General features: G+C 41.0%; 1 protein-coding gene across 8 annotated transcripts in view; it reads right to left on the bottom strand.

The window, feature by feature from the left end:
* The window catches only part of mapk8ip3 (mitogen-activated protein kinase 8 interacting protein 3), a 195,373-nt gene that overhangs the window by 99,955 nt on the left and 72,733 nt on the right, over positions 1-22,685 (bottom strand). For all 8 annotated transcript variants that reach the window (XM_059979250.1, XM_059979252.1, XM_059979254.1 and 5 more), the window contains 3 exons: positions 7,658-7,715; positions 6,561-6,713; positions 1,746-1,809 (listed from right to left, as the gene is read on the bottom strand). In XM_059979250.1, coding sequence (XP_059835233.1) covers positions 1,746-1,809; positions 6,561-6,713; positions 7,658-7,715 — 275 coding nt within the window. The remainder of the gene's footprint in view (positions 1-1,745; positions 1,810-6,560; positions 6,714-7,657; positions 7,716-22,685) is intronic.

A 22,685-nucleotide genomic window follows, 5' to 3' on the forward strand; every position in this document is an offset into this window, starting at 1 on the left:
TTGGGGACCAAAAGATAATCCGTGTGTCGAACCAGGCAATATGGGAAAGACTCTAAATGAATATTTCCCCCCTGCATTTACTGAAGATGTGGAGGATAAAAAAAAGCAAGTGCAGAGAGAGGTGCATGGATAACATAGGTCATTAAGGAGGGGAAGCAAAAGGATTGATAGATCTCCAGAGCTAGATGAGATCTATCACAGATCGCCATGGGAAGCAAGGACGGAGGTAGCTGGACCCCAGAGATACTTCCATCATTATTGGTCACAGATAAGGTGCCAGAAAACTGAAGGATAGCTAAAGTTTCTCCTTTGTTTAAGAAGGGCAGAAAGGACAAACCAAAAACCAAGTAACTACAGCCAGGTGAGCCATAAGTCAGTGGCAGAGAAGTTGTGAAAGAAAATTCCAAGGTAAAAATTCAAAGCAAATTATAAAAGTACATATATGTCACCATATACTACCCCAAGATTCATTTTCTTGCAAGCATACTCAATACATCCAAAATAGAATGAAATCCTGAATAGAATCAATGAAAGACCAGACCAAATAGGGAGTTCAACCAATGTGCAAAAGACAACAAACTGTGCAAATACAAAAGGAAATAATAATAAGTAAATAAGCAATAAATAGCAAGAACATGAGATGAAGGATCCTTGAATTGGGTACATTTGGAAAGGCAGGGACTGCACCAGAAATAGTCAGCATGGTTTTGTGTAAGGAAAATCCTGTATCACTAATTTCATTGAGTTTTTTTGGGTAAATAAGAAAGAATGATGAAGGCAGGACAATAGGCATCATTGATATGAACTTTATTAAGGCATTTGACAAGGTCCTTCATGATCCAGAATGCTGGTACTTGGGATCCAAAGCAAGCTGACTAATCTTATCAAAACTGGTGATTGGTGATCGGAGGCAGAAGGAAATGATGGAAGGCCACCTTTCTGACTGGATGTCTGATCGGTGGTGTACCCCAGGGAATGGTGTTGTTTATGTCATATCAATGATTGGATGCAAATATAGGAGGTAAAATTAGTAAGTTTGTGGACGACACGAGAGCTGGCAGTGTTATGGCTCATGAGGAAAACTGTCATCAGCAAATGAAATTTAATATTCCCAAAAAGGTGGTGCATTTTGGGAAGAAAACACAGACTACCTGCACCAAGCACCTCCAAAGCAATGGAATAATGAGAGACAGCATCACTGCAAACCCCTTGAAACCCACTGAGACAGGATAAGCAAACCAGCCAGGAGGGAACTAGCAGTGAGGCCCTTCTTAAAACACTGTTGCCTCTGATGAGCAGGGCAAACATTAGGCGACTGTAAAAGACCAGTCTATTCCAAATTCCACACAGCAAGAGATTATCAAATCCTCAACTAGATTCAAGGATGTTCTCAAGTACAGTATAACCTCCTCAAAGATTCTGGAACTCCGCAGTTCATTTCAGCTCAATGGAGAAGCAGCATTCCAGATGGCATCAGTACCTTATCCAAGACCAGCACCAAAACAGAAGGTGCACTCCTCTCTAAGCTCCCACCTCATCAAGGACTTCTGCTCTGCTTGTAACATAGTCCTGGGATTCTATATTGCCCTCATCAGCCACCCCGGTATCTATAGAACTAGAATGGAAGTCTTCCCTGAAACCGAGGAAACGTTTTAGAATTTAAGGTTCTTTTTGCAAATGGAGACATAAAATCATGCTCATTAACCGAACAAATGCAGACAATTTGACAAATAACGATGACTTACACTTACGTCCTCCAGCTCTTCTTTGCCCTCGTTGTTCATAGCAACAATAGCTTCGGACTTCACCCTACAATATAAAAAGTACATTAATAGTTGTGAGGGAGCAAAACAATAGTATGATACAATCCTGGCTCGTCAGTCCAGAAATGTTACAAAATGCATGCATTTTATTAATAATATTTTTTAATCCGCTACACATTCATCCAGCCTAAAACAGTGTGCATCAGAATTAGGGTGAAGTTTTAAATCTATGATAAAGTAAAGCAAAATAAATATATTTTAAAAATACTCTCAGTGGCCGCTTTACTAGGTACACCTGCACAGTAATGCAAATATCTAATCAGCCAATCATGTGACAGCAACTCAATGCATAAAGGCATGCAAACATGGTCAAGAGGTTCAGTTGTTGTTCAGACCAAACATCAGAATTCGGAAGACATGCGACCTACATGAATTTGACTGTTGAGTGTTTGCTGGTGCCGGATGGGGTGGCTTGGATATCTCAGAAACAACTGATCTCTTGGGATTTTCACTCAAAATAGTCTCTAGAGTTTACAGAGAATAGTGTGAAAAACAAAAATAAAAAGCACCCAGTCAGCAGCAGTTATGTGGGTGAAAACTCCTTGTTCATGAGAGAGGTCAGGGGAGAAAGTCCAAGCTGGTTCAAGCTGACAGGAAGGCGACAGTAATTCAAATAACCATGCATTACAACAGTGGTGTACAGAAGAGCATCTCTGAATGCACAATACATGAAACCTTGAAGCGGATGGGATACAGCAGCAGAAGACCGCAAACCGTGGTCACTTTATTAGGTACACGATGTACAGTACATAATGTAGTGACCACTAAGAGTATTTGCTTTTGTGTGTGCTTCTAATAGTAGTGACACATTTTAATTCTATTTGTGGCTTCAGATTTCAAGTTTGTTTTGAATTGAGACCAGGAATCACATTTAGATGGTTTTAAATGTTTACGGTTATGAGAGGCACAGATAGTCAGATTCTAACAATAGTGGAAATGTCAAATACTAGAGGACATGCATTTCAGGTGAGAGGGGCAAAGCTTAAAGGAGAGATGCAGAGCAAGTTGATTAGTTTTACACAGAGAACTGTAGGCTACCAGTAGGGCTGAGGGAGGAGGGGTTGCGGCAGTAGGTACATTAGCAGCTGTGAGATAGACTCATGAATATGCAGGATGGGGCTGGAGGAAGGTGATATGGTCACTTGCAGGCAGTGGAGAATTAGATTAATTCAGCAGTAATCTGTGTAGATATTGTGGGCTGAAAGGCTTGAACTGTATTGTGTACTTTTCTGTTCTTTTCCTCCACTGAGTTACAAGATGGTTCAATTAACTTAATTGTAATTAACACTGTTGTCATACAGGATAAATAATCATGGGACTGACAAGGCCATGGTGTGACCTCTTTGTTAATGCTAAAAATCTTCCTTATAGACCCTAAACATCAATACAAATTGTATCTGAAAAATAAAGATTTAACATTTGTCCTCTGAGCAACTTTGAAAAACGGCAACAGAGGAATTGCTGGAAACAAAAATAGTTTAACTATTGAACAACAATACACACAAAATGCTGGTGGAACATAGCAGGCCAGGCAGCATCTATAGGGAGAAGCGCTGTCGACGTTTCGGGCCGAGACCCTTCGTCAGGACTAACCGAAATGAAAGATAGTAAGAGATTTGTTAGTAGTGGGGGGAAGGGGAAATGCGAAATGATAGGAGAAGGCCGGAGGGGGTGGGATGAAGCTCATTGGACGGGAGGCCTCAGGAGAAAGAAAGGGGGGGAGCACCAGAGGGAGATGGAGAACAGGCAAACAACTAAATATGTCAGGGATGGGGTAAGAAGGGGAGCAGGGGCATTAACGAAAGTTAGAGAAGTCAATGTTCATGCCATCAGGTTGGAGGATACCCAGCCGGTATATAAGGTGTTGTTCCTCCAACCTGAGTTTGGATTCATTTTGACAGTAGAGGAGACCATGGACAGACATATCAGAATGGGAATGGGACGTGGAATTAAAATGTGTGGCCACTGGGAGATCCAGCTTTTTCTGGCGGACCGAGCGTAGGTGTTCAGCGAAACGGTCTCCCAGTCTGCGTTGGGTCTCACCAATATATAAAAGGCCACACCGGGAGCACCGGACGCAGTACTTCACACCAGCTGACTCACAGGTGTTGTCTCACATGGAAGGACTGTCTGGGGCCCTGAATGAGTGGTGAGGGAGGAAGTGTAAGGGCAGGTGTAGCACTTGTTCCGTTTACAAGGATGAGTGCCAGGAGGGAGATCGGTGGGAAGGGATGGGAGGGACGAGTGGACAAGGGAGTCGCGTAGGGAGTGATCCCTACGAAAAGCAGAAAGGTAAGAGGAGGGAAAAATGGGTTTGGTAGTGGGATCCCGTTGGAGGTGGCGGAAGTTACGGAGAATTATACTTTGGAGCCGGGGGCTGGTGGGGTGGTAGGTAAGGACAAGGGGAACCTTATTCCGAGTGGGGTGGCGGGAGGATGGGGTGAGGGCAGATGTGCGGGAAATGGGAGAGATGCGTTTGAGAGCAGAGTTGATGGTGGAAGAAGGGAAGCCCCTTTGTTTAAAAAAGGAAGATATCTCCTTTGTCCTGGAATGAAAAGCCTCATCCTGAGAGCAGATGCAGCGGAGATGGAGGAATTGTGAGAAGGAGATAGCCCTTTTGCAAGAGACAGGGTGGGAAGAGGAATAGTCCAGGTAGCTGTGAGAGTCTGTAGGTTTATAGTAGATATCAGTAGACAGGTTTGTCTCCAGAGGTGGAGACAGAAAGATCAAGAAAGGGGAGGAGGTATCGGAAATGGACCAGGTAAATTTGAGGGCAGGGTGAAAGTTGGAGGCAAAGTTGATGAGGTAGACGAGCTCAGCCTGCATGCAAGAGGCAGCGCCAATGCAGTCGTCCATGTAGCGAAGGAAAAGAGGGGGATGGATACCGGTATAGACTTGAAACATGGACTGTTCCACAAAGCCAACAAAAAGGCAGGCATTACTGGGACCCATACAGGTGCCCATGGCTACACCCTTGGTTTGGAGGAAGTGGGAAGAGCCAAAGGAGAAATTATTGAGAGTAAGAACTAATTCCGCTAGACAGAGGAGAGTGGTGGTACAGGGGAATTGGTTAGGTCTGGAATCCAAAAAAATGCGAAGGGCTTTGAGACCATCTTGGTGGGGAATAGAGGTATATAGGGACTGGACATCCATGGTGAAAATAAGACGGTGGGGGGCAGGGAACTTAAAATCATTAAAAAAATTCAAACCATGAGAAGTGTCACGAACATAGGTGGAAAGAGACTGAACAAGGGGGGATAAGACAGTGTCAAGGTATGCAGAAATGAGTTCAGTGGGGCAGGAGCAAGCTGAGACAATAGGTCTACCTGGACAGGCAGGTTTGTGGATCTTGGGAAGGAGATAGAAATGGGAAGTGCGGGGTGTGGGAACTATGAGGTTGGTGTCAGTGGATGGGAGATCCCCAGAGCTGATAAGGTTGGTGATGGTATAGAAGACAATGGCCTGGTGCTCCTTAGTGGGGTCATGATCAAGGGGTAAATAAGAGGAGATATCAGAGAGTTGTCGCTGTGCCTCGGCCAGGTAGAGGTCAGTACGCCAGACAACAACAGCTCCCCCCTTATCAGCAGGTTTTATAGTGAGGTTGGGATTGGTGCGGAGGGAGCGGAGAGCAGAGCGTTCAGAAGGAGTGAGGTTGGAATTACTACTGAATAACAGGGATGTGAAGGGGTGAGGTGATTTTAACTTATTGCACCTGATGTTAGTGGGGAGTTGACCAGCTCACAATAGGTTCTGTGGTCTTACTGACTTATTAATTACAACAATGTAGTGAACACCATTCTGATCTGTCCTAACTACTGCCCATTACTGTTTTCAATTTACATTTTATATATAAATTGTGGTTCTAGGAATCTGATTGCAATTTTAACTAGAAAATTGACAGAGAGCGCCTCAGGCATATGTGTTCCAGCTGAAGAACAACATGCCTGCTGCCTCTATAATAACAATATGGCCAATCACCCAACACAGGGAGCTCCCATCCAGCAGGTAATATGTTGCTGCCACCAGAAAGCCTTCCTAAGTCCTTAGCCAAATACTAGAATTGCGAGTTTCAGTGTAAACAAAAGAGAGTCCATCTGGAGTTTAACATCTTATCACCTTTAGCAGACTTACACTGAAGCACCATTCTAAATCACACTCTATGAATTGGGATGTTATCCTTCTAAGCAAACGCTAAAACATAACTTTTAAGCAATAATTCTAACTTAATCAAAACAACAAATATTTCAGTACAATTATATTTAACCTTTGAAGACTGGCCATTTTGATTGCTAATAGCGGGAAGAAGCAATTCCATTCAGCATCCACTTGTAAGACAGATACCAGTGCAGGATATGTATGAAAATAGCAGAGGTTATGCAACCTCTAAGCAACTTCTAAGCAGAAGCTAATATCATTAACATTTTCAAGGAAATCTGCAGATGCTGGAAATTCAAACAACAACACACACAAAATGCTGGTGGAACACAGCAGGCCAGGCAGCACCTATAAGGAGAAGCACTGTTGACGTCTCGGGCCGAGACCTTTCGTCAAGACCAACATTAGCATTTTAGCCACATCATCATGTGTGCGCATTATTAATCCACACTTTAGTAATAAGACTTCCCTTAACAGCTGGTTCATTCAAGTGTTGTCAATGAAGCAGAGATATATCTTGCACAATAGGTCTACCTGCTACGACGGACAGGGTATGCAATAGATATTTATGCACCATCTTACCGTTTCAGTTCTTCCTCCAATTCCTTCATTCGGTTCTCAACCTTAGCTTTCGCTTGTTTGACAGTCTCCAGCTCCCCTTTCAGCACCTCCTGCTCACTTGATAACTCATCCACCTTTGCAATCAGATCATCCTTCACAATATTCAGGGCATTCCTTAAAAGCAGATAAAATCACTGAATTAAAACACATTCATCTGAGGTGACCTGAATACCAGTATCTTCATTCAGGTGTAGTCACCAAACAGAAAATAATCATTTCGTGAGGAGCCAGTGAAAATGCACATTATTTAGCAATACAGCTCTGGTAATACTAAAGCATGCAAGTGTTCTGAAAATTTAGCGAGCAGTAAGCAATGTCTTGTCTGTATCTCATGACCAAACCCAGAAGACATTTCTCTTCACTGTGTCCTGCCACTTCTTAATTCTGTGGCAGTTCAGGCTCTGCACAGTAGAAATGCTCATTCGCACCTGCATTTTCTGAAGTACTTTGTGTTGTAGTCCTCTCTAAACTATCTCTAATTCTTTTAACTCACCTATATCACTAGGCGACCGATGACTAAGCACACAGAATGAGCACTCGAGTTTGTAATAATTTCACAACAGAAGTAACTTAAATCAGAAAATTGTGTTATATTTAGGTTGAACATTCTGACTGTTCTTAAAACTATGCAATGTAAGCTGGAACCTTTTCATATATTACAATGAAAATGATGCAGGTTTTTATCTTAATACACTAGGACGGTAATGGTGGTTCACACTCGGGGATAAAGGCAAAGTAACATGCTTTATTACACACACATATCTTTTCTATGTTTGGTGCATTCAGTGGATCCTTTGAGCAAATGTAGAAACAAGAGTACGTCTGTCCATAATCTCTGACAATTTATTTCAGCGAAACCAAATTTAAATTATCCCAGTTATTTAAAACAAGCAAAATTAATGCAGTAGTGTTACATTGATTTAATTCCAATGCAAAATAAGTCTGTCTGTATTAAAAGATAGCTGAACTACCCAAGCCCGTAGTAATTAATGTTATATATTTTCTGGCACAAAACTCGCAGGAAATGCAGAAAATTAACTGTAAATTACATTCCTTACTTGGTTTCCAAAAGCTGAGTGTTCTCCATGATGAGATTTTCAACTTCCTTTCCCATTCCTGGAAGAGGCACAAGTTGTTCCCATTCAGGATCAGTGTAGGTTCCTCAAATTATTAATGTACACCATGAACACAGACAAACACATCTATAAACATAAATATATACACACACACACATATAAAGACAGGCATTCCAGACATCAAACTGTCTAGTAAGTAATCATTCACTGTCACTGAAGCAGAAAACATGATGTCTGAAATCCCTCACACCTTAAACACATTCATTCACCAAGTGCTACTGTGAAGAGCATGAATGGAACATGTAGACTCTGATCGCAGATGAACCTCAGAAAGCACATGCATCCTAGTGGTTCCATCAACCTCTTGGTTGATTATTCTATGGATTCTATCAGTCTCTTAACCAGCTTCTTCATCCTCAAGTTCCACAAATGGACAGCCTTTTAATTTTACTGCATATGGCAGGGTTAAAAAAAAACCCTTCAAATTTGATTCATATTCAGCTTTCTAAAATCAACCCCTCTTTCAACTACAGTCTTTCATGATTCAGAAACCAATCACAAAGCTCACAGTCATTGACTTGGAGTCAATGACTGCCTGATTATGGGCTCTTATTGTTAATTTATTTTAATCCTTTTGATAGTTGACACTTTTGCTACAATATTATTCTAGTCCTCCTCTACATTATCAGGTGGCAACCCCACCCCTGAGGGCCCACACATTGAAAACACGAGAAGCAGATGCTAACTAACCAACATTGGGAACTTGCTCTTATTCAGAGCCTCTAATGTTAACAGGAAAAGGGTGATGAATAAAGAAATAGCAATCTAAACTTTAGTTGAGGCATTGGGTTTTGAAATTTGAAGAAGAGTAGGGAAAAATACAGAGATTTAGAAAGAAAATTCTTGTCACTGATGGCCTTGTTTCTAAGATTAATAGTCAGAGGGCAATATTTCAGGGAATAGTGACAGGCGAGGTCTAGCTGCAAACTAAGACTACAAATCCTATACCCTTTCAGAGAACTACAGAAAATCAGGCAAGGTGCTTAAATTTATTAACCTATTCAATCAGGAAAGACACCTGACTCACTGAAAGGGACAGCACATACAGGTAGCAGAGCTCATTCACCTGAACAGGAACTATCAAACCATTTAACAGAAGGTGCAGTTGAGAGCACATTGTGCTTTCTTCATGTCCTAAGGTATTTCTAGTTTTAACTCTCAACCTCGTTGAAAGCCTAGGCTGAAACTAAAAAGTTTTAGAGTAGACAGAATTGACTCTTGATGAAGGGTCGTGGCTTGAAACATTAACTATTTATCTTTTCCACAGATGCTGCCTGACCTGCTGAGTTTCTGCAGCATTTTGTGCGTGTTGCTCTGGATTTACAGCATCTGCAGAACCTCTTGTGGTTAAAAATTACAGGGGTAGGATAAGTGAGAATTAAGAGAGTTTCAATGTCACATTTAAATTTTATATGCCACATTTTCTGCCCCTTATTCAAACTAATTTTCACTCTACTAATTCTACACTGAGTAGCAGGTGGATCACAGCCAGCAAGCGCACTGTTGGAGCAGGAGAGCCTGCATGCAATTTTGAAACTCCCCGAACAATTTTACTGGTCTGGGAGCAATGATATAGAGGCAATGCCAGGTCATATAATGAGAGTAAATGTGATGATGCGGAAGAGACAAGATCAAAAGCTGAATCAGTCTTTATTTCATTATATCCATTTCTATTTTGTGCTACAGTCCTTGTTGCCCGAGTCCTAAGTTTGCCAGCAGCCACAAAAATTCTTGCGTTTTCCCCACTTTGTCATACTGTTTTAAGAGAGTGTGTATTTAGTGAATGGTTCTTCACACAGATCCCATCACTTTGCCTTATAAGAACTAAAAACAATCCAGCTGATACTCTGCTGCAACTCCAGCTCAGTCTATTCTAACAAACACAAAAACAGAAAAAAATATCTTGAGGAAAGAAAGGAAAATACACAATACAAATATGTTTTTCCCAGTGGCCCATTCATGCTGATTTAATGTCCTCCATTTCTGGACAGGAAACAAGAAGATATCCTTCATTTAACAGAATTGTTAATAATTCCTAACCTTTCTCCATGACCTCACCAGCTCTCATTATAATTCTGCTCAGTCCATCTTTTATTGGTGTTAATAGAATTGGCATTCCTTCAGACAGCAAAATATTTTGCCCTATACTCTGTAACTTGTTGAATTTCCAGCATATCAAAAGGTCCAATACAGATAGAAGAGAGATTTCCCATTAAGAATATAAAAAGCCTAGGCCCACAGAAAGGATTTAAAACAGTGGGCTGGATTTGGAGGGGAGATTTCTCAGCACAAGTGCCAGCATGTTCATTGTTTCTGCACACAAACACAGAAGGCACGTATTTGCTGACAGCTGGCTCACTGATTTTCCCAACTGCACTCTGACGAGTCATAGAGTGATACAATATGGGAAAATCATGAAGGGAGCATTGGTAAAGTGGCAGTTAGTGTGATACTATTACAGCTCAGGGCAGAGTTCAATCCCGGCACCCACTGTAAGGAGTCCCGTGGAATGCTTGGGTTTTCCCCAGGGTCTTCCAGTTTCCTCGCACACTCCGGAGATGTACCGGGTAGGTTAACTGGGCATTACGAGCTGTCCTGTGATTAGTTTAGGGTTAAATCAGGGCTGTCGGGGGTTGCCAGATGGTGTGGCTCAAAGGGCCGGAGGGGCCTATTCCGCACTGCATTTCTAAATAAATAAAAGGCCCATCAACACACTGGCCAATGCCAACCATCAACCAGCCACTTAAAATCATACCATCATCACAATGAAAAATAAAATTCTCCTCACATTCTCATCAGCCTCCTCCCACCCCCAACTCTTCTAACTCCCACCAACACCCTAGGGGCAATTTTCAGTAGCCAGGCAACCTGGCAGCCAGCAGCATATCTTTTGAATGTAGGATGAAAGCGCCTGGTGGGGTGGGGTGGGGGGGGGGCAGAGGTCAGGATCGAGCCTGGATATCCCTGGAGCTGTGAGATAGCAGCATTACGCTGCACCCATGCTGCTCAGCTGTACAACCGCTGTGACTGCCCTGCATTCAGAAATCCGCCCAAAGGAAAACAATTGAAAGAACTGGGCACAACTGCTAATATATATATATATAGATTGCACTTAATTGTATACTTAAAATACAAGTGTTTGGAGTGATTTTTAAATACTTTAATAATCTTCAGAATCGGGTTTGATTATCACTGACTTAGTGTGTCATGAAGGTTGTTGTATTGTGGCAGCAGTACAGTGTAACACATTAAAAAATGACTTCAAGTTGCAATAAGAAATGTGAGACACAAGTAAGTAGTGCAAAGAGGGAGCAGAATAGTGAAAAAGTGGTAAAGGATCTAGTGCTTTGTGAGATCGAGTGAGAAAGTGTTCACGGGTCCAAAATACTTCAATGGAGTTATTTGTTTTATCTCCGGTTTTGGGACATTTCTGAATGTGATGCACCATCAATAAATCCCTGAGACGTGAGGCGAGATATCGGCTTTTATTGACTGGAAGAAAAAACAAGCAACAATTGACCACCATACTACATCCTGGAGACTGAGAGGCTCAGGCCCCAGTTGCCTTTATACCGGGGTCTGTGGGAGGAGCCACAGTCAGTGGGAGGAGCCACAAGAGCAGTCAGCGGGGGGCGTGTCCAGAGAGGTATATGTAGTTCACCACAGAATGTCAGAGGAATGTGGCTTAGTGAAGTAGCAAAGGATTTTTAGCACTGTCATGGGCTGTGTATGTTCTGCACCTTGTCAGCCCCTCCCACCATTGTGCCCAGGTAACAGAACCCACGAGTGTAAACCCTGTCCCTGCACAGGGCTTCCTGCTGAGTTTGGAGCAGACCATATATCAACTTCTAAAGGATGCAGTGGGGAAAAAAAGTAGTGAGTGCAGTCTTTTTCACAGTTCAGCAGCAAGCGTGGGTGGTTAACTGCTGACTGCAAATTCTTGGCCAATGTACAATATCAGACTCTGCTTAACCAGCATTGCTCCTGATGAGCATTTCCCTGAAAGAATCAATCTCCTGATCAAATTCTCTTTCCAAAATGAGAAATGCTATTCTTCCTGCTGATGTAGTTGTTGATGAATTGTGCAATTTGTTGATTTATTCAATACGAATGAGGAGTTTAAGGGAGTCTTACTCCTACATGTTTCAAATGTTAAGGTAAACACAGCAGATTAGTGCTTTAGTCAACCAAACAGGCGTTAGGCTCCTGAATGCTAAACAGGCATTTGAAGCACTGAATTCTGTCATCAGCAAACAAGAAACAGTCTACCCCGACGCCTTTCAAATCATTGTCGGAGCTTCATTCAGGCTTGTTTGAAGAAACCTCTGCCCGATTATCATCAGCATGGAACCTTCAGCACCAGGGGTCCCAACACACTCGACCACTGCTGTACTGTGATTAGGTACACCTACTGTTCCATCCCTAGACCATATTTAGGGAAATCTGATCAACTGGCTTGCCTCCTCCTGGCTGCATACAGGCAGAGCCGAAAGGGCAAGGCTCCAGAGATAAGGACAACAAAGAGCTGGTCGCAGGAGGCCAAGGAGTGGCTACAGGAACTGCGCCGAGTCGGTGGACTGGACCATATTCAAGGACTCAGAGGATCTGAGCAAATACACCATAGTTGTCACAGACTTTATGAAAACCGGTCGTAGTCTGGAGTGCCCCCACAAATCATTCAGACATCCCCAACCAGAAGCCCTGGATGAACTGTGAGATCTGCAATCTGCTGAGGGCCAGGTCAGTGGCAGTCAGGTCTGGAGATCAAGTATGATACAAGAGATCCAGGTACCACCTCCCGAAAGCTATCCCACGAGCAAAGTGGCAATTCTGGACCAAATCTGAATCATTGAAGGATGCTGATCAGCTAAGACAGTGCTCAAGTGCTATCACTTACAAAGTGAAACCAAGCAACTTAGTTGACAACAAGGCTTCACTGCCAGATGAGCTCAATGCCTTCTCTGCTCACTTCGACCATCAAAACATGGAACAAGCTTCACAAACTTCCACAGCCCCTGATGACTCTGTGGTTTCAGTCTTTGAGGCCGATATGAGAGCATCCTTCAGGAGGGTAAGCCCATGGAAAGCGTTCAAATCAGCTGGGGTACATGGCCAAGTACTAAAGACCTGTACTGATCAACTGGTTTATATGTTTACCAATTATCTTTAAACTCTCACTTTAGCAGGCTGAGGTATCCATCTGCTTCAAGCTGGCTTCAATTATACCGGTGCCCAAGAACAGCACTTTAACCTGCCTCAATGACTTTTGTCCAGTAGCACTTGCATCCACTGTGAAGAAGTGTTTTGAGAGGCTGGTGATGAAAAACCTCCTGCCTGAGAAATGACTTGGATCCACTCCAATTTGACTAACAGCACTACAAGTCCACAGCTGATGCCATCTCACTGGCTCTTCACTCTACCCTGAAACATCTGGAGAGCAAAGCTGCATACATCAGGATGCTCTTTGTTGACTATGGCTCAGCATTCAATACCATCATCCCCTCAAAAATAAGCTTCAAGACCTTGGCCTCAATTCCTCCTTATGCAATTGGAACCTTGAATTTCTCACTTACAGACCCATCTCCTCCAACAACATCTCCTCCACAATCTCTATCAGCACAGGTACACAAGGCTGTATGATCAGCCCCTTGCTCTACTCGCTTTACACTTATGACTGTTTGGCTAAGCACAGCTATAATGCCGTACTGAAGTTCGCTGACAACACCACTGTCATTGGCTGTATCAAAGGAGATGATGGATCAGCATATAGGAGGAGATTTGAAAATCTGGCTGAGTGGTGCCACAACCTCTCACTCAACGTCAACAAGACCAAGGAGCTGATTATTGACTTCAGGAGGAAGAAACCAGAGGTCAATGAACCAATCCTCATCAGAGGATCAGTGGAGGAGAGGGTCAGAAACTTTGAATTCCTCATTGTTATCATTTCAAATAATCTGTCTTGGGTCTAGCATGTTAATGCCATTACAAAGAAAGCACAGTAGTGCCTCAACTTCCTGAAGTTTACAAAGATTTGACATAACATCTAAAACTTTGACAAAGCCCTATCAATGTGTGGTGGAGAGTATATTGATTGGTTGCATCACAGCCTGTTGTGGAAACATCAATGCCCTTGAACAGTAAATCCTACAAAATATAGTGGATATGGTCCAGTCTATCACAGGTAAAGCCCTCTCCACCATTGACCACACCCAAATAGATTGCTGTCACAGGAAAACAACATCCATCATCAAGGACCGCCACCATCCATGTTCTCTTCTCACTGCTGTCCTCAGGAAGGTGGTACAGGAGCCTCAGAACCTACACCAGCAGGGTCAGGAACAGTTATTAGCCCTCAACCATCCCAAAGGGCATAACTCCATTCTCCTCATCACTGAACTGTTCCCACAACTTTATGGACTCAATTTCAAGGACTCTTCATTTCATGTTCTCAATATTTATTGCTTATTTGTCTATTTATTTGGTATTTGCACAGCTTGCTGTCCTTTGCACATTAGTTGTTTGTCCATCCTGTTGGATGTGGTCTTTCTGTTGCGTTCTTGGATTTACGGTGCATGTTCACAATAAAATGAATCCCAGGGTTCTTTGGTGACATTTAATGTACTTTGACAGTAAACTTACTTTGAATGGAACTAATCATGAGGGAGAAGTTAAAAAGAACCAGCAGCAATAGCAGATGCCAGTATATTCCCTTCTCAGTTCTTGAAGATGCTCTATCCTTGCATTGGGATCTCTGATATATAAAAAAGATTCTTCTCTAACAACAATGGTGATATTACACCACTGTAAAGGGAAAACAGAGTGTCTCAAACTCATTAGGTGTTAGCCAGGTGCCTGCACTGTTCTTTAATGAGCTTTGTCACCTGCAGACATTAAATGCCCCAGGGCATCATCCGGAACACTAACCTTTGGGTTATGGGGAAAAGGCAGGTAGGTGGAGATGAGTCCATGGTCAGATCAGCCATGAACATATTGAATGGCAGAGTAGGCTCGATAGGCCAGATGGCCTACTCCTGCTCCTATTTTTTACGATCTTATGTCCTCTGTATTTGCTTCAGCCACTAGAATTTGCAGTAATAAACACAAAATGCTGGAGGAACTCAGCAGGCCCGGCAGCATCAATGGAAAAGAGTAAACAGTCAACATTTCAGGCCGAGGCCCTTCTTCAGGAGTCCTGATGAAGAGCTTTGGCCTGAAACTTCGACTATTTACTCTTTTCCACAGATGCTGCTTGGCCTACTGAGTTCCTCCAGCATTCTGTGTGTGTGTTGCTTGGATTTCCATCATCTGTAGATTTTCTCTCACTTGTGACTGGGATTTGTAGTATTGCTACCTTATTCTACATACAGGCTGTCCCCAGATATCAAGCGCCTTCTGTTTTCACAATGTCCTTAAGGTGATTTTGTCAACAAGTTAAAAAATATATCTTGCTGAGAAGGCTCTAACTAATTCATTGTAAATCACTGCCAAAACTTCTGCCTGTCACTGCCCTCTTTATTTTGAGAACTGGTAGAATGGATCTGCCCAGGAAAATAGCAGCTTCAATCATGATAACACACATTCCTGTTATCCTCGGTGTGTTCATTTCATGGGAACAGGGCATGGCAGCGCCAATAAAATTCTGAAAATCCCTGCCCTAAATAGGATGCCCCAGCACAGAGGAATAAACTGGAGCTCTGAAATCTATTGCAACAGTACGCCAATAGATAGTCTTATCTTTAATCATGTGAAAGGTAATAGTGGCACGAAGAAATTTAAAGTAAATACTGTATATTAGTAGCAATCAAAAGAACTGCCTACAAATATTCATCACCTGTACTGTTAACTTCAAACCTCTTTTGGTATTGGAGTCTTTGCAGGAACTCGATTCAGAGTTGCTAAACAACTAGATCAGAATAATTTTGCCTAATTCCTGTTTCTGGACTGTACTGGAATTCCAGCATTGCAGATTATGCATCTCCAGCTCTGGGGCTTGGGTTTGATATATCCTTGATCTATTTCCAGTTCCGCCTGAAATTTGTTTGGACAACATAAATTCACTAAGTTCAAAATTTAAAAAGATGTGGCAGAAATAATTAAGAGTTGGAAAATCATCCTCACACAGGCAGAAAGGAGCCTTCCGAGGGCAGACAAAAAGTGTGCTTGATAGCTTTAGTTTGAATCTGGCCACTGTGGCTGATCCAAGAATGCAAATACCGGTAACGAATACAAACTATGGGAAATCTTCTATTAACCAGTCCTGGAGTTCCCCAATTCACTGTATGCAAACAAAATTCATAAAAGCTCTAAACTTTAAATGGAACTATCACATTTGAAAGAGCACTGAGTTAAATTAAATCAAACTTTAAAGGAATATTTACAGCATTTATGAGGATCATTATGAAACCCACTTGTCATATAATCAGTAAGTATCCAAATTGATGGAATATACTTTTGAAAAGTTTTCCCATTAATGTTGAACCCCAACCAAAGAAACCTTCATGACCCTGAAAGCTCAACTAAATCAGTAAAGATTCCAGAATGACATTGGGACATTTCTGGTACATGCAGTTTTCTGTAGATCAGCTGCTTGCTGGGTACCAGGAGAGCTGCAACTGTCAAGAGTTCATTCATCACTCATAGCACCATGTGGCTAAATTTTGCCATTGGTACATTGTACCTGCCTCTTTAAAATCAAATATGGTATATATTTGAAATATGAATGAGCTTTAACATTGCTCAATAGACATCAAATCAAATTACAGGTAAAGAAAATATTTACCCACTGACTAAAGTGTGACCTGAGACCCCAAATATGCAACTCTAACACTGTTTCACTCCCAGTCAGAATTATACAGTAAGCTATTCAAAATATTTATTCTTTGTATACAAAATCAAAAATTATGGAACTTAAAAATATATAGGCTAGTATTAATCAATGGTCAATTTGCCATTTAAATATGTTTGAATTATTTAGTTCAGAATTATCTTTTAAATACATTTTTCCCTAACTCTCATGCTATAACATTCAAATCAAAGACAGAGAATGTTGTCCTGGGCAGGTTTCACCTCCTATAATCCAAGCCACCAATAGTGATTTAAATAATCCGTTAAATGAGTCTTCTTGAGAGGAAAGCCCCTGAAATCACATCTGCATTGCTAGTATCATTGGAAATTTTTCAACCATTTTCACTATTGGTGAAAATCCATCTACAGTGTATTTCCCCGATAAATGTTAGCAAAAATAAAAGATTAAGGTGTTCCCAATTGTATGCCATTTCTTTCATTTGATCATTTTGACTAAAATAAGTATAGTGATCTCATAACATTTAAGAGTGTTCAGATCCACAGCCGATTTTGATACCACAATGGCTTTAGATCATAATTTAGTGGGGCTCGGTAATGCACTATTAGACTTCAGTTGATCAATACCTAGCAAGTATTCTATTTCTCATCTCACTATCAAAACCATTATCCTAAGTGGGTATTATGGCCTCACAAGCATTAGGTTTTACAATTTAGATATCTCCTGTCAAACCAATGACATCCCTGTTTCTACTTTATCTATAATTCAATGGGTTCAGTTTTGAAATATCCACTATAGTCTGCAGTGTTTGTCCTTAATCTGCCAGAAATTCAACTGAAAATGTTAGAACCAGAGTACATTGAGAACAAAAGGGCCAACCAGCCAACAGCAGTGATACATTAGAAGCCAGAACACAAAGACACAACCAAACCAGAAGGCTAGATAGTCAAAGACAAGCAGCACCATTTTCCCAGCCTCACGCTATGCAACAAAGCAAAGGAAAAGACTGAATTTTACTGCAAAAAAGGGGATGAAAATGTATGAAGGAAGAAGGAAAAATGTGGGAGGAATCTTACCAAAGAAATCATCACGCACTAAGAGGGCAGTCCAATAAGGCGAGGGGGAGGGAGCAAAAAGAGAGAAAGAAGCAGTTATGCACCAGTTCATTGTTTCTTGCCTTCATACTGATCTGGCTGCTGATAAACTTAACTGCTGTATTGTGATTCAATTAGTGAGGCAAAATGGACATGCTCTACTTCCACAACGTCGTTGCCGTCTTCATTTCTTAGGTCACAAAGTGCACTGTAGGACTAATGCAACTTTACCCAAGGTCCAGAAGAAGGGTCTCGGCCCAAAATTTCAACTGTTTATTCATTGCCATAGATGCCCCCTGACCTGCTGAGTTCCTCCAGCATTTTCAGAGTGTGTTCACCCAACTTTATCTTGGATAAAATATAGGAAAAGCCGATCTTTTTTTGTTGTGTGGAATGAGCTCTTTGTATCTTTGCCTTCTTTACTTTGCCTGAATGTGAAGGAAGAGAAAAGCTGGCACTGTTTTGCACATGACCCGCATGAAACAGCAGCCAGCTTTCTTTCCCTTAATATTCAGGCGAAGTGCAAATTGGATAGCTGTTTCATGCTTTTGGCAAGTCCATTTTACAGCCAGAGAGTCCCAAACACAAGGAGAGCAAGCTGAAGCCAGTCCCAATAGAAAACTACAAAGAGCACCCAGGGCTGCAGGCGATCACTTTGTGTCAGACATGCAATGACTGAATATTAGATAAGAATTTGGTGAGAGCTTCTCCACTCCACTGCCATAAATTTGCCTGAAGTGTAGCAGGAATCTTGTCCAGCCTTTGTATGTTTGACTTGAAGAGAAAGGTTTGAAGAAATTTTGAGTAAATTTAATGCAGGCACTATACTGGGCAGCAACACCAGACAGGGTCCTTAAACAGAAGCAGCAGCCTCCTAGAATGCAATGGGTTTCTAATTGGCACATATTTCCTTTATCTATTAATGTACAAGTTACAAATGAGTTTGATTAGCTACAACATGGTTCTATCTACACTGAGACTGTCGTATTCAGTGGATATACAAAAGATCTGTGGAATTAATGTATCACTTTATCCTCCAGGCTTATGACTTCAATTACACCTTAAGCTAAAATAAATCTTAGTGTTACTGTTTCAAGTTCTGATTTGATCTTCTGCAATTATCAAAATGGTGGGAGCGTGCCAGGGAGAGGTTACTGGTTGGACGTGCAGGCAATTCAACAACCACAATCCAAGCTGCAAAACTGAATGTTTTCCTTCTTTAAAAAAAACATTTTCAGAATTAATATTAAATAAGCTATGTCAACCTATCTATTCCCAAAACCTGCTTCAACAGTCAAGAAAGTGAATCATAAAGCTATTTAATACAGTAAATCACTAATCTGTGCCTTGTACATTATTTAGTATGTTAATCAGTATTATATCCCCAATTTTCCTACAAACTGTGAATCCACTGACTCTCTCAACCCATAGTTCATTATTGTGATTTGTTCTGCATACTTGAATTGAGCTCAATTCCAGGGACATCATCACTGATAAGACTATTATTTATTCAATAGATGAAAAAGTATTAAATTCTTCAGATTTGATTAAAAAAATTAGTATCTTCAATGAGGATTTGATGCTAGCCAGCTACAGAAAATAACCAAATTTGATCACTAGATGACACTGGAGTTTGAACATCTTCCCTATAAAGTTGAAGTCTAAAGCCCAAGTGCTAAACCAAAAAGAGAGGAAATCATGTTTATTTTATACGATTTAATTAGAGTTCAGTTTTAAATCAGAAACTGTTGTTTGATGGAGAGCACCATGCAGTTATGCATCTTCGGGGGAATCTTAGCTGAGAAAAAAAGCAATGTTGCTACGTTGCCAGTTTTCAGGGGGAAAGCAGAAGATGTTACTGCAGTTTGAGGCCAGGCTCAGCAAACTGGACATAAGCACAGGCCAAAAAGCGAGAGTGTTTAAATAGGGGTAGGGGAGTATCACAATGTGTACAGCACCAACATAAACACACCAATTAGAGGGGAGATACACACCTGAAAACTCTCCTATGGAGATGTCCAGCACAAGCAGGCACAGACCAGGAGACAAAAAAAGAAAGCAAAACAAAAAGATCAATAATTAATGTTTGGAAAAAGTAAATTACAGAAAAAAAATCAATGACCCTCCAGGCATTTCAGTGACAGTAAAAATGGAATGCTAAAGGCTAAACAGTAGTGAGCATGTGTCCTGCCATGCCAAACACCAACCTGCTGCAAAAGAAATCTCACTTGCTTCACATCTTACCATCTGGTTGTATTCCATTAGAAAAAATTACTTATAATTTAAGAGATAAATATGAAACATTTTTGAAAATTTGGAGCCCTTATTTACAAAAGACAGGATTAAATATATAGATGCTTTTAAGATGAAACAATTGGTTACTAGGGGAAAGAAATAAATATACATATTAAAATTATTACGAACTCCATGGAGCATGTGGAGATCTTCCAACCACCAGGCATTCTTTCTTTCTTTCTTTCTTTCTTTCTTTTTTTTTCTAAGGGGTAGTTAGGGGGGAGGGGTTAAGGGGAGGGGGTATGGGTTATATACATTGTTTTTTTTTCATACTTTGTAACCATTTAAAAATGCAATAAAAAATTATTTAAAAAAAAAACAAAAAAAAAAAACAATGACAATTTGGTCAGAGCTAGGAAATACAGGCTACAGCTGAGCCACTTTTAAACTCACCTGGAAAAAAAAACGTTAGCGATGCAGGGTGAAAGCCAGAAGATTTCCATTAGAGTAAGGGAAGAGTATGAACATTATATGAACATTTTGTTTTTTGAAAACATATCCAATTCATTATTTCAAAATTTACCTGAGAGAATGTAATACACAAATAATAAAACACCTCACAGTCTAACTGGATGCAGTGTTTGCTTTTAACTTTATTGCAGATTACACAAAATTAGATGGCAATTCACCACATTCATGAGTATCCCAATAGAACCATTCATGTTAATGGCCTAAATACTTACTAAAAACCCCAGTGCATAGTTAATATATGCCAGCAAATGTTTAGCACATTTCTTCCAATGGTGAGTAATGTTTCAGTGTTCGTGCCAATCGTTACTTTCCCCGTCAAAGAACTGCAGCCATAACCATTCAGCACAGCGTCCTCCATAAATTAAAACAGGTTACATGCTTTGATATCTGGCTCCAGACAAACACTCCAGCCACCTTGTGGATCGGAAAACTACATGGCAATGCATAAATGATCCAAAATACAGTCTTTTTTTTAAATTAGGAAATAAGAGCTTGTGGTGCACTAAATGCATGTTGCGTAATGTTAAATTCAGTCAAAAAGGAAAATAGAAAAAGTGTGAAACTGTGAGAGTATTGTTTTAAGAAATAAAAACATTAAACAACTTATGTGTTTCATAGGCGATTATTAAATGGATAGTTGCCCCTTGATGAACTATTGACCCATGTGAAGTCATTCAGCAATTTTACAGGAGGTATTTCCAATAGTAGGAGAGTCTAGGACCAGAGGGCACAGCCTCTGAATGGAAGGGTGTCACATTAGAAGAGAGGTGAGAGGAATTTCCTTGGCTAGCGTGTATATTTAAAGCAGAGGTTAATAGGTTCTTGATTAGTAAGGGTGTCAAAGGTTGTAGAATGGGATCGAGAAGGAAAATAATTCAGCTCTGATCAAACAGAAGAGCATACTCAATGTGCCAAATGGTACAACTCTACTTCTATGGCTCCTGGCCTTATGGATAATGAGATCTTTCCAGGAGGACTGGGGGAAGGAGGGAGAAGAGTAATGCAGCATGGATCTCCTGGGGAAACCACCTCACTTCCCCAGCATGGAGTTTGCACAAAGGCGCCTCTTGATTGTGAGCAATTCCAACACGCAGCAGTCTGAGCCCAAGGATCGGGGGATCTGAGCTGCAGTTACTCATCCACAGAAGGACCACTCTTTGCACAGATCATTTTAAATAAAAATTTGAGGATTTTTTTTTTAAACATTAAAAAAAATGTCCAAAGCAGGCCTCTATAATTCAAGTACCTTCAAGACATACGTGCTCTTTGTTTCAATGAGTGTTAGTTACAAAAGCTATATGGTGTGAGTGTCTAATCTGTTTTCTGCCATTTAGTTAAAATCAATAACATACATTCATGGCAAGGTAATAGCAGAGAAATGAAACTAGAACTAAGCTGAATGTGTCAGGAAGTACCCAGACCAAATTGTTAACTGATACGAATAAAAACAGAAAATGCTGGAAGCATTCAGCAGGTTAGCCAGCATTTCTGGAAGGAGAAACAGACAATGGGATTTTGACTTTAAATGATTTCTCCTTCCATAAATGCTGCCCAATTTGTTGGGTACTTCCAGAATTTTTATTTCAGATTTCAACAGGTTCAGGAACAATTACTACTCCTCAACCATGAGGCTCTTGAACCAAAGGGGTTAACTTCACATTGAAATGTTCCCACATCCAATGGACTCACTTTCAAGGACTCGCCATCTTAAATTATTTGCTGCTTAGTTATTATTATTACTTCCTTCTTGTATTTGCAGAGTTTGCTGTCTTCTGCACGCTGGTTGAACACCCAAGTTGGCACAGTCTTTCACTGATTCCATTATGGTTATTATTCTAAAGATTGAGTATGCCTGGAAGAGAATGAACCTCAGGGTTGGGTATGGTGACATACACATACTTTGATAATGAATTTACTTTGAATTTTGAACATCTGCAGTTTCGATGACTTTCATTTCCTGACGGGCATGATGTGAACAGCAAATGGCCTGCAAAACAGGTGTAATGTGAGTGATCAGCCCAGTATCAAAGTTACATTCTGCAAACAATGCTGCAGAACTTTTGCATGTGGAGCGAGGAAAAGTGACCTCAAGTTACAAAAAAATGTACATCATGGTCTTCTTTTGAGTGGTCAGAACTAGAGGACCAGGGGTCAACTCCATGCTTTCAATTTCACACTGTCAATAGGTTCAAGCTTCCAAAACTCCTCCAGATTCACACCAAAAATCTTTCTGTACTACATGACGGTTGTGGCAACTTAGAAGCAGCATACGGAAAGCATGCATTAA

This window comes from Hypanus sabinus, chromosome 9 (genome assembly GCF_030144855.1).
Source record: "Hypanus sabinus isolate sHypSab1 chromosome 9, sHypSab1.hap1, whole genome shotgun sequence".
NCBI classification, from domain to species: domain Eukaryota; kingdom Metazoa; phylum Chordata; class Chondrichthyes; order Myliobatiformes; family Dasyatidae; genus Hypanus; species Hypanus sabinus.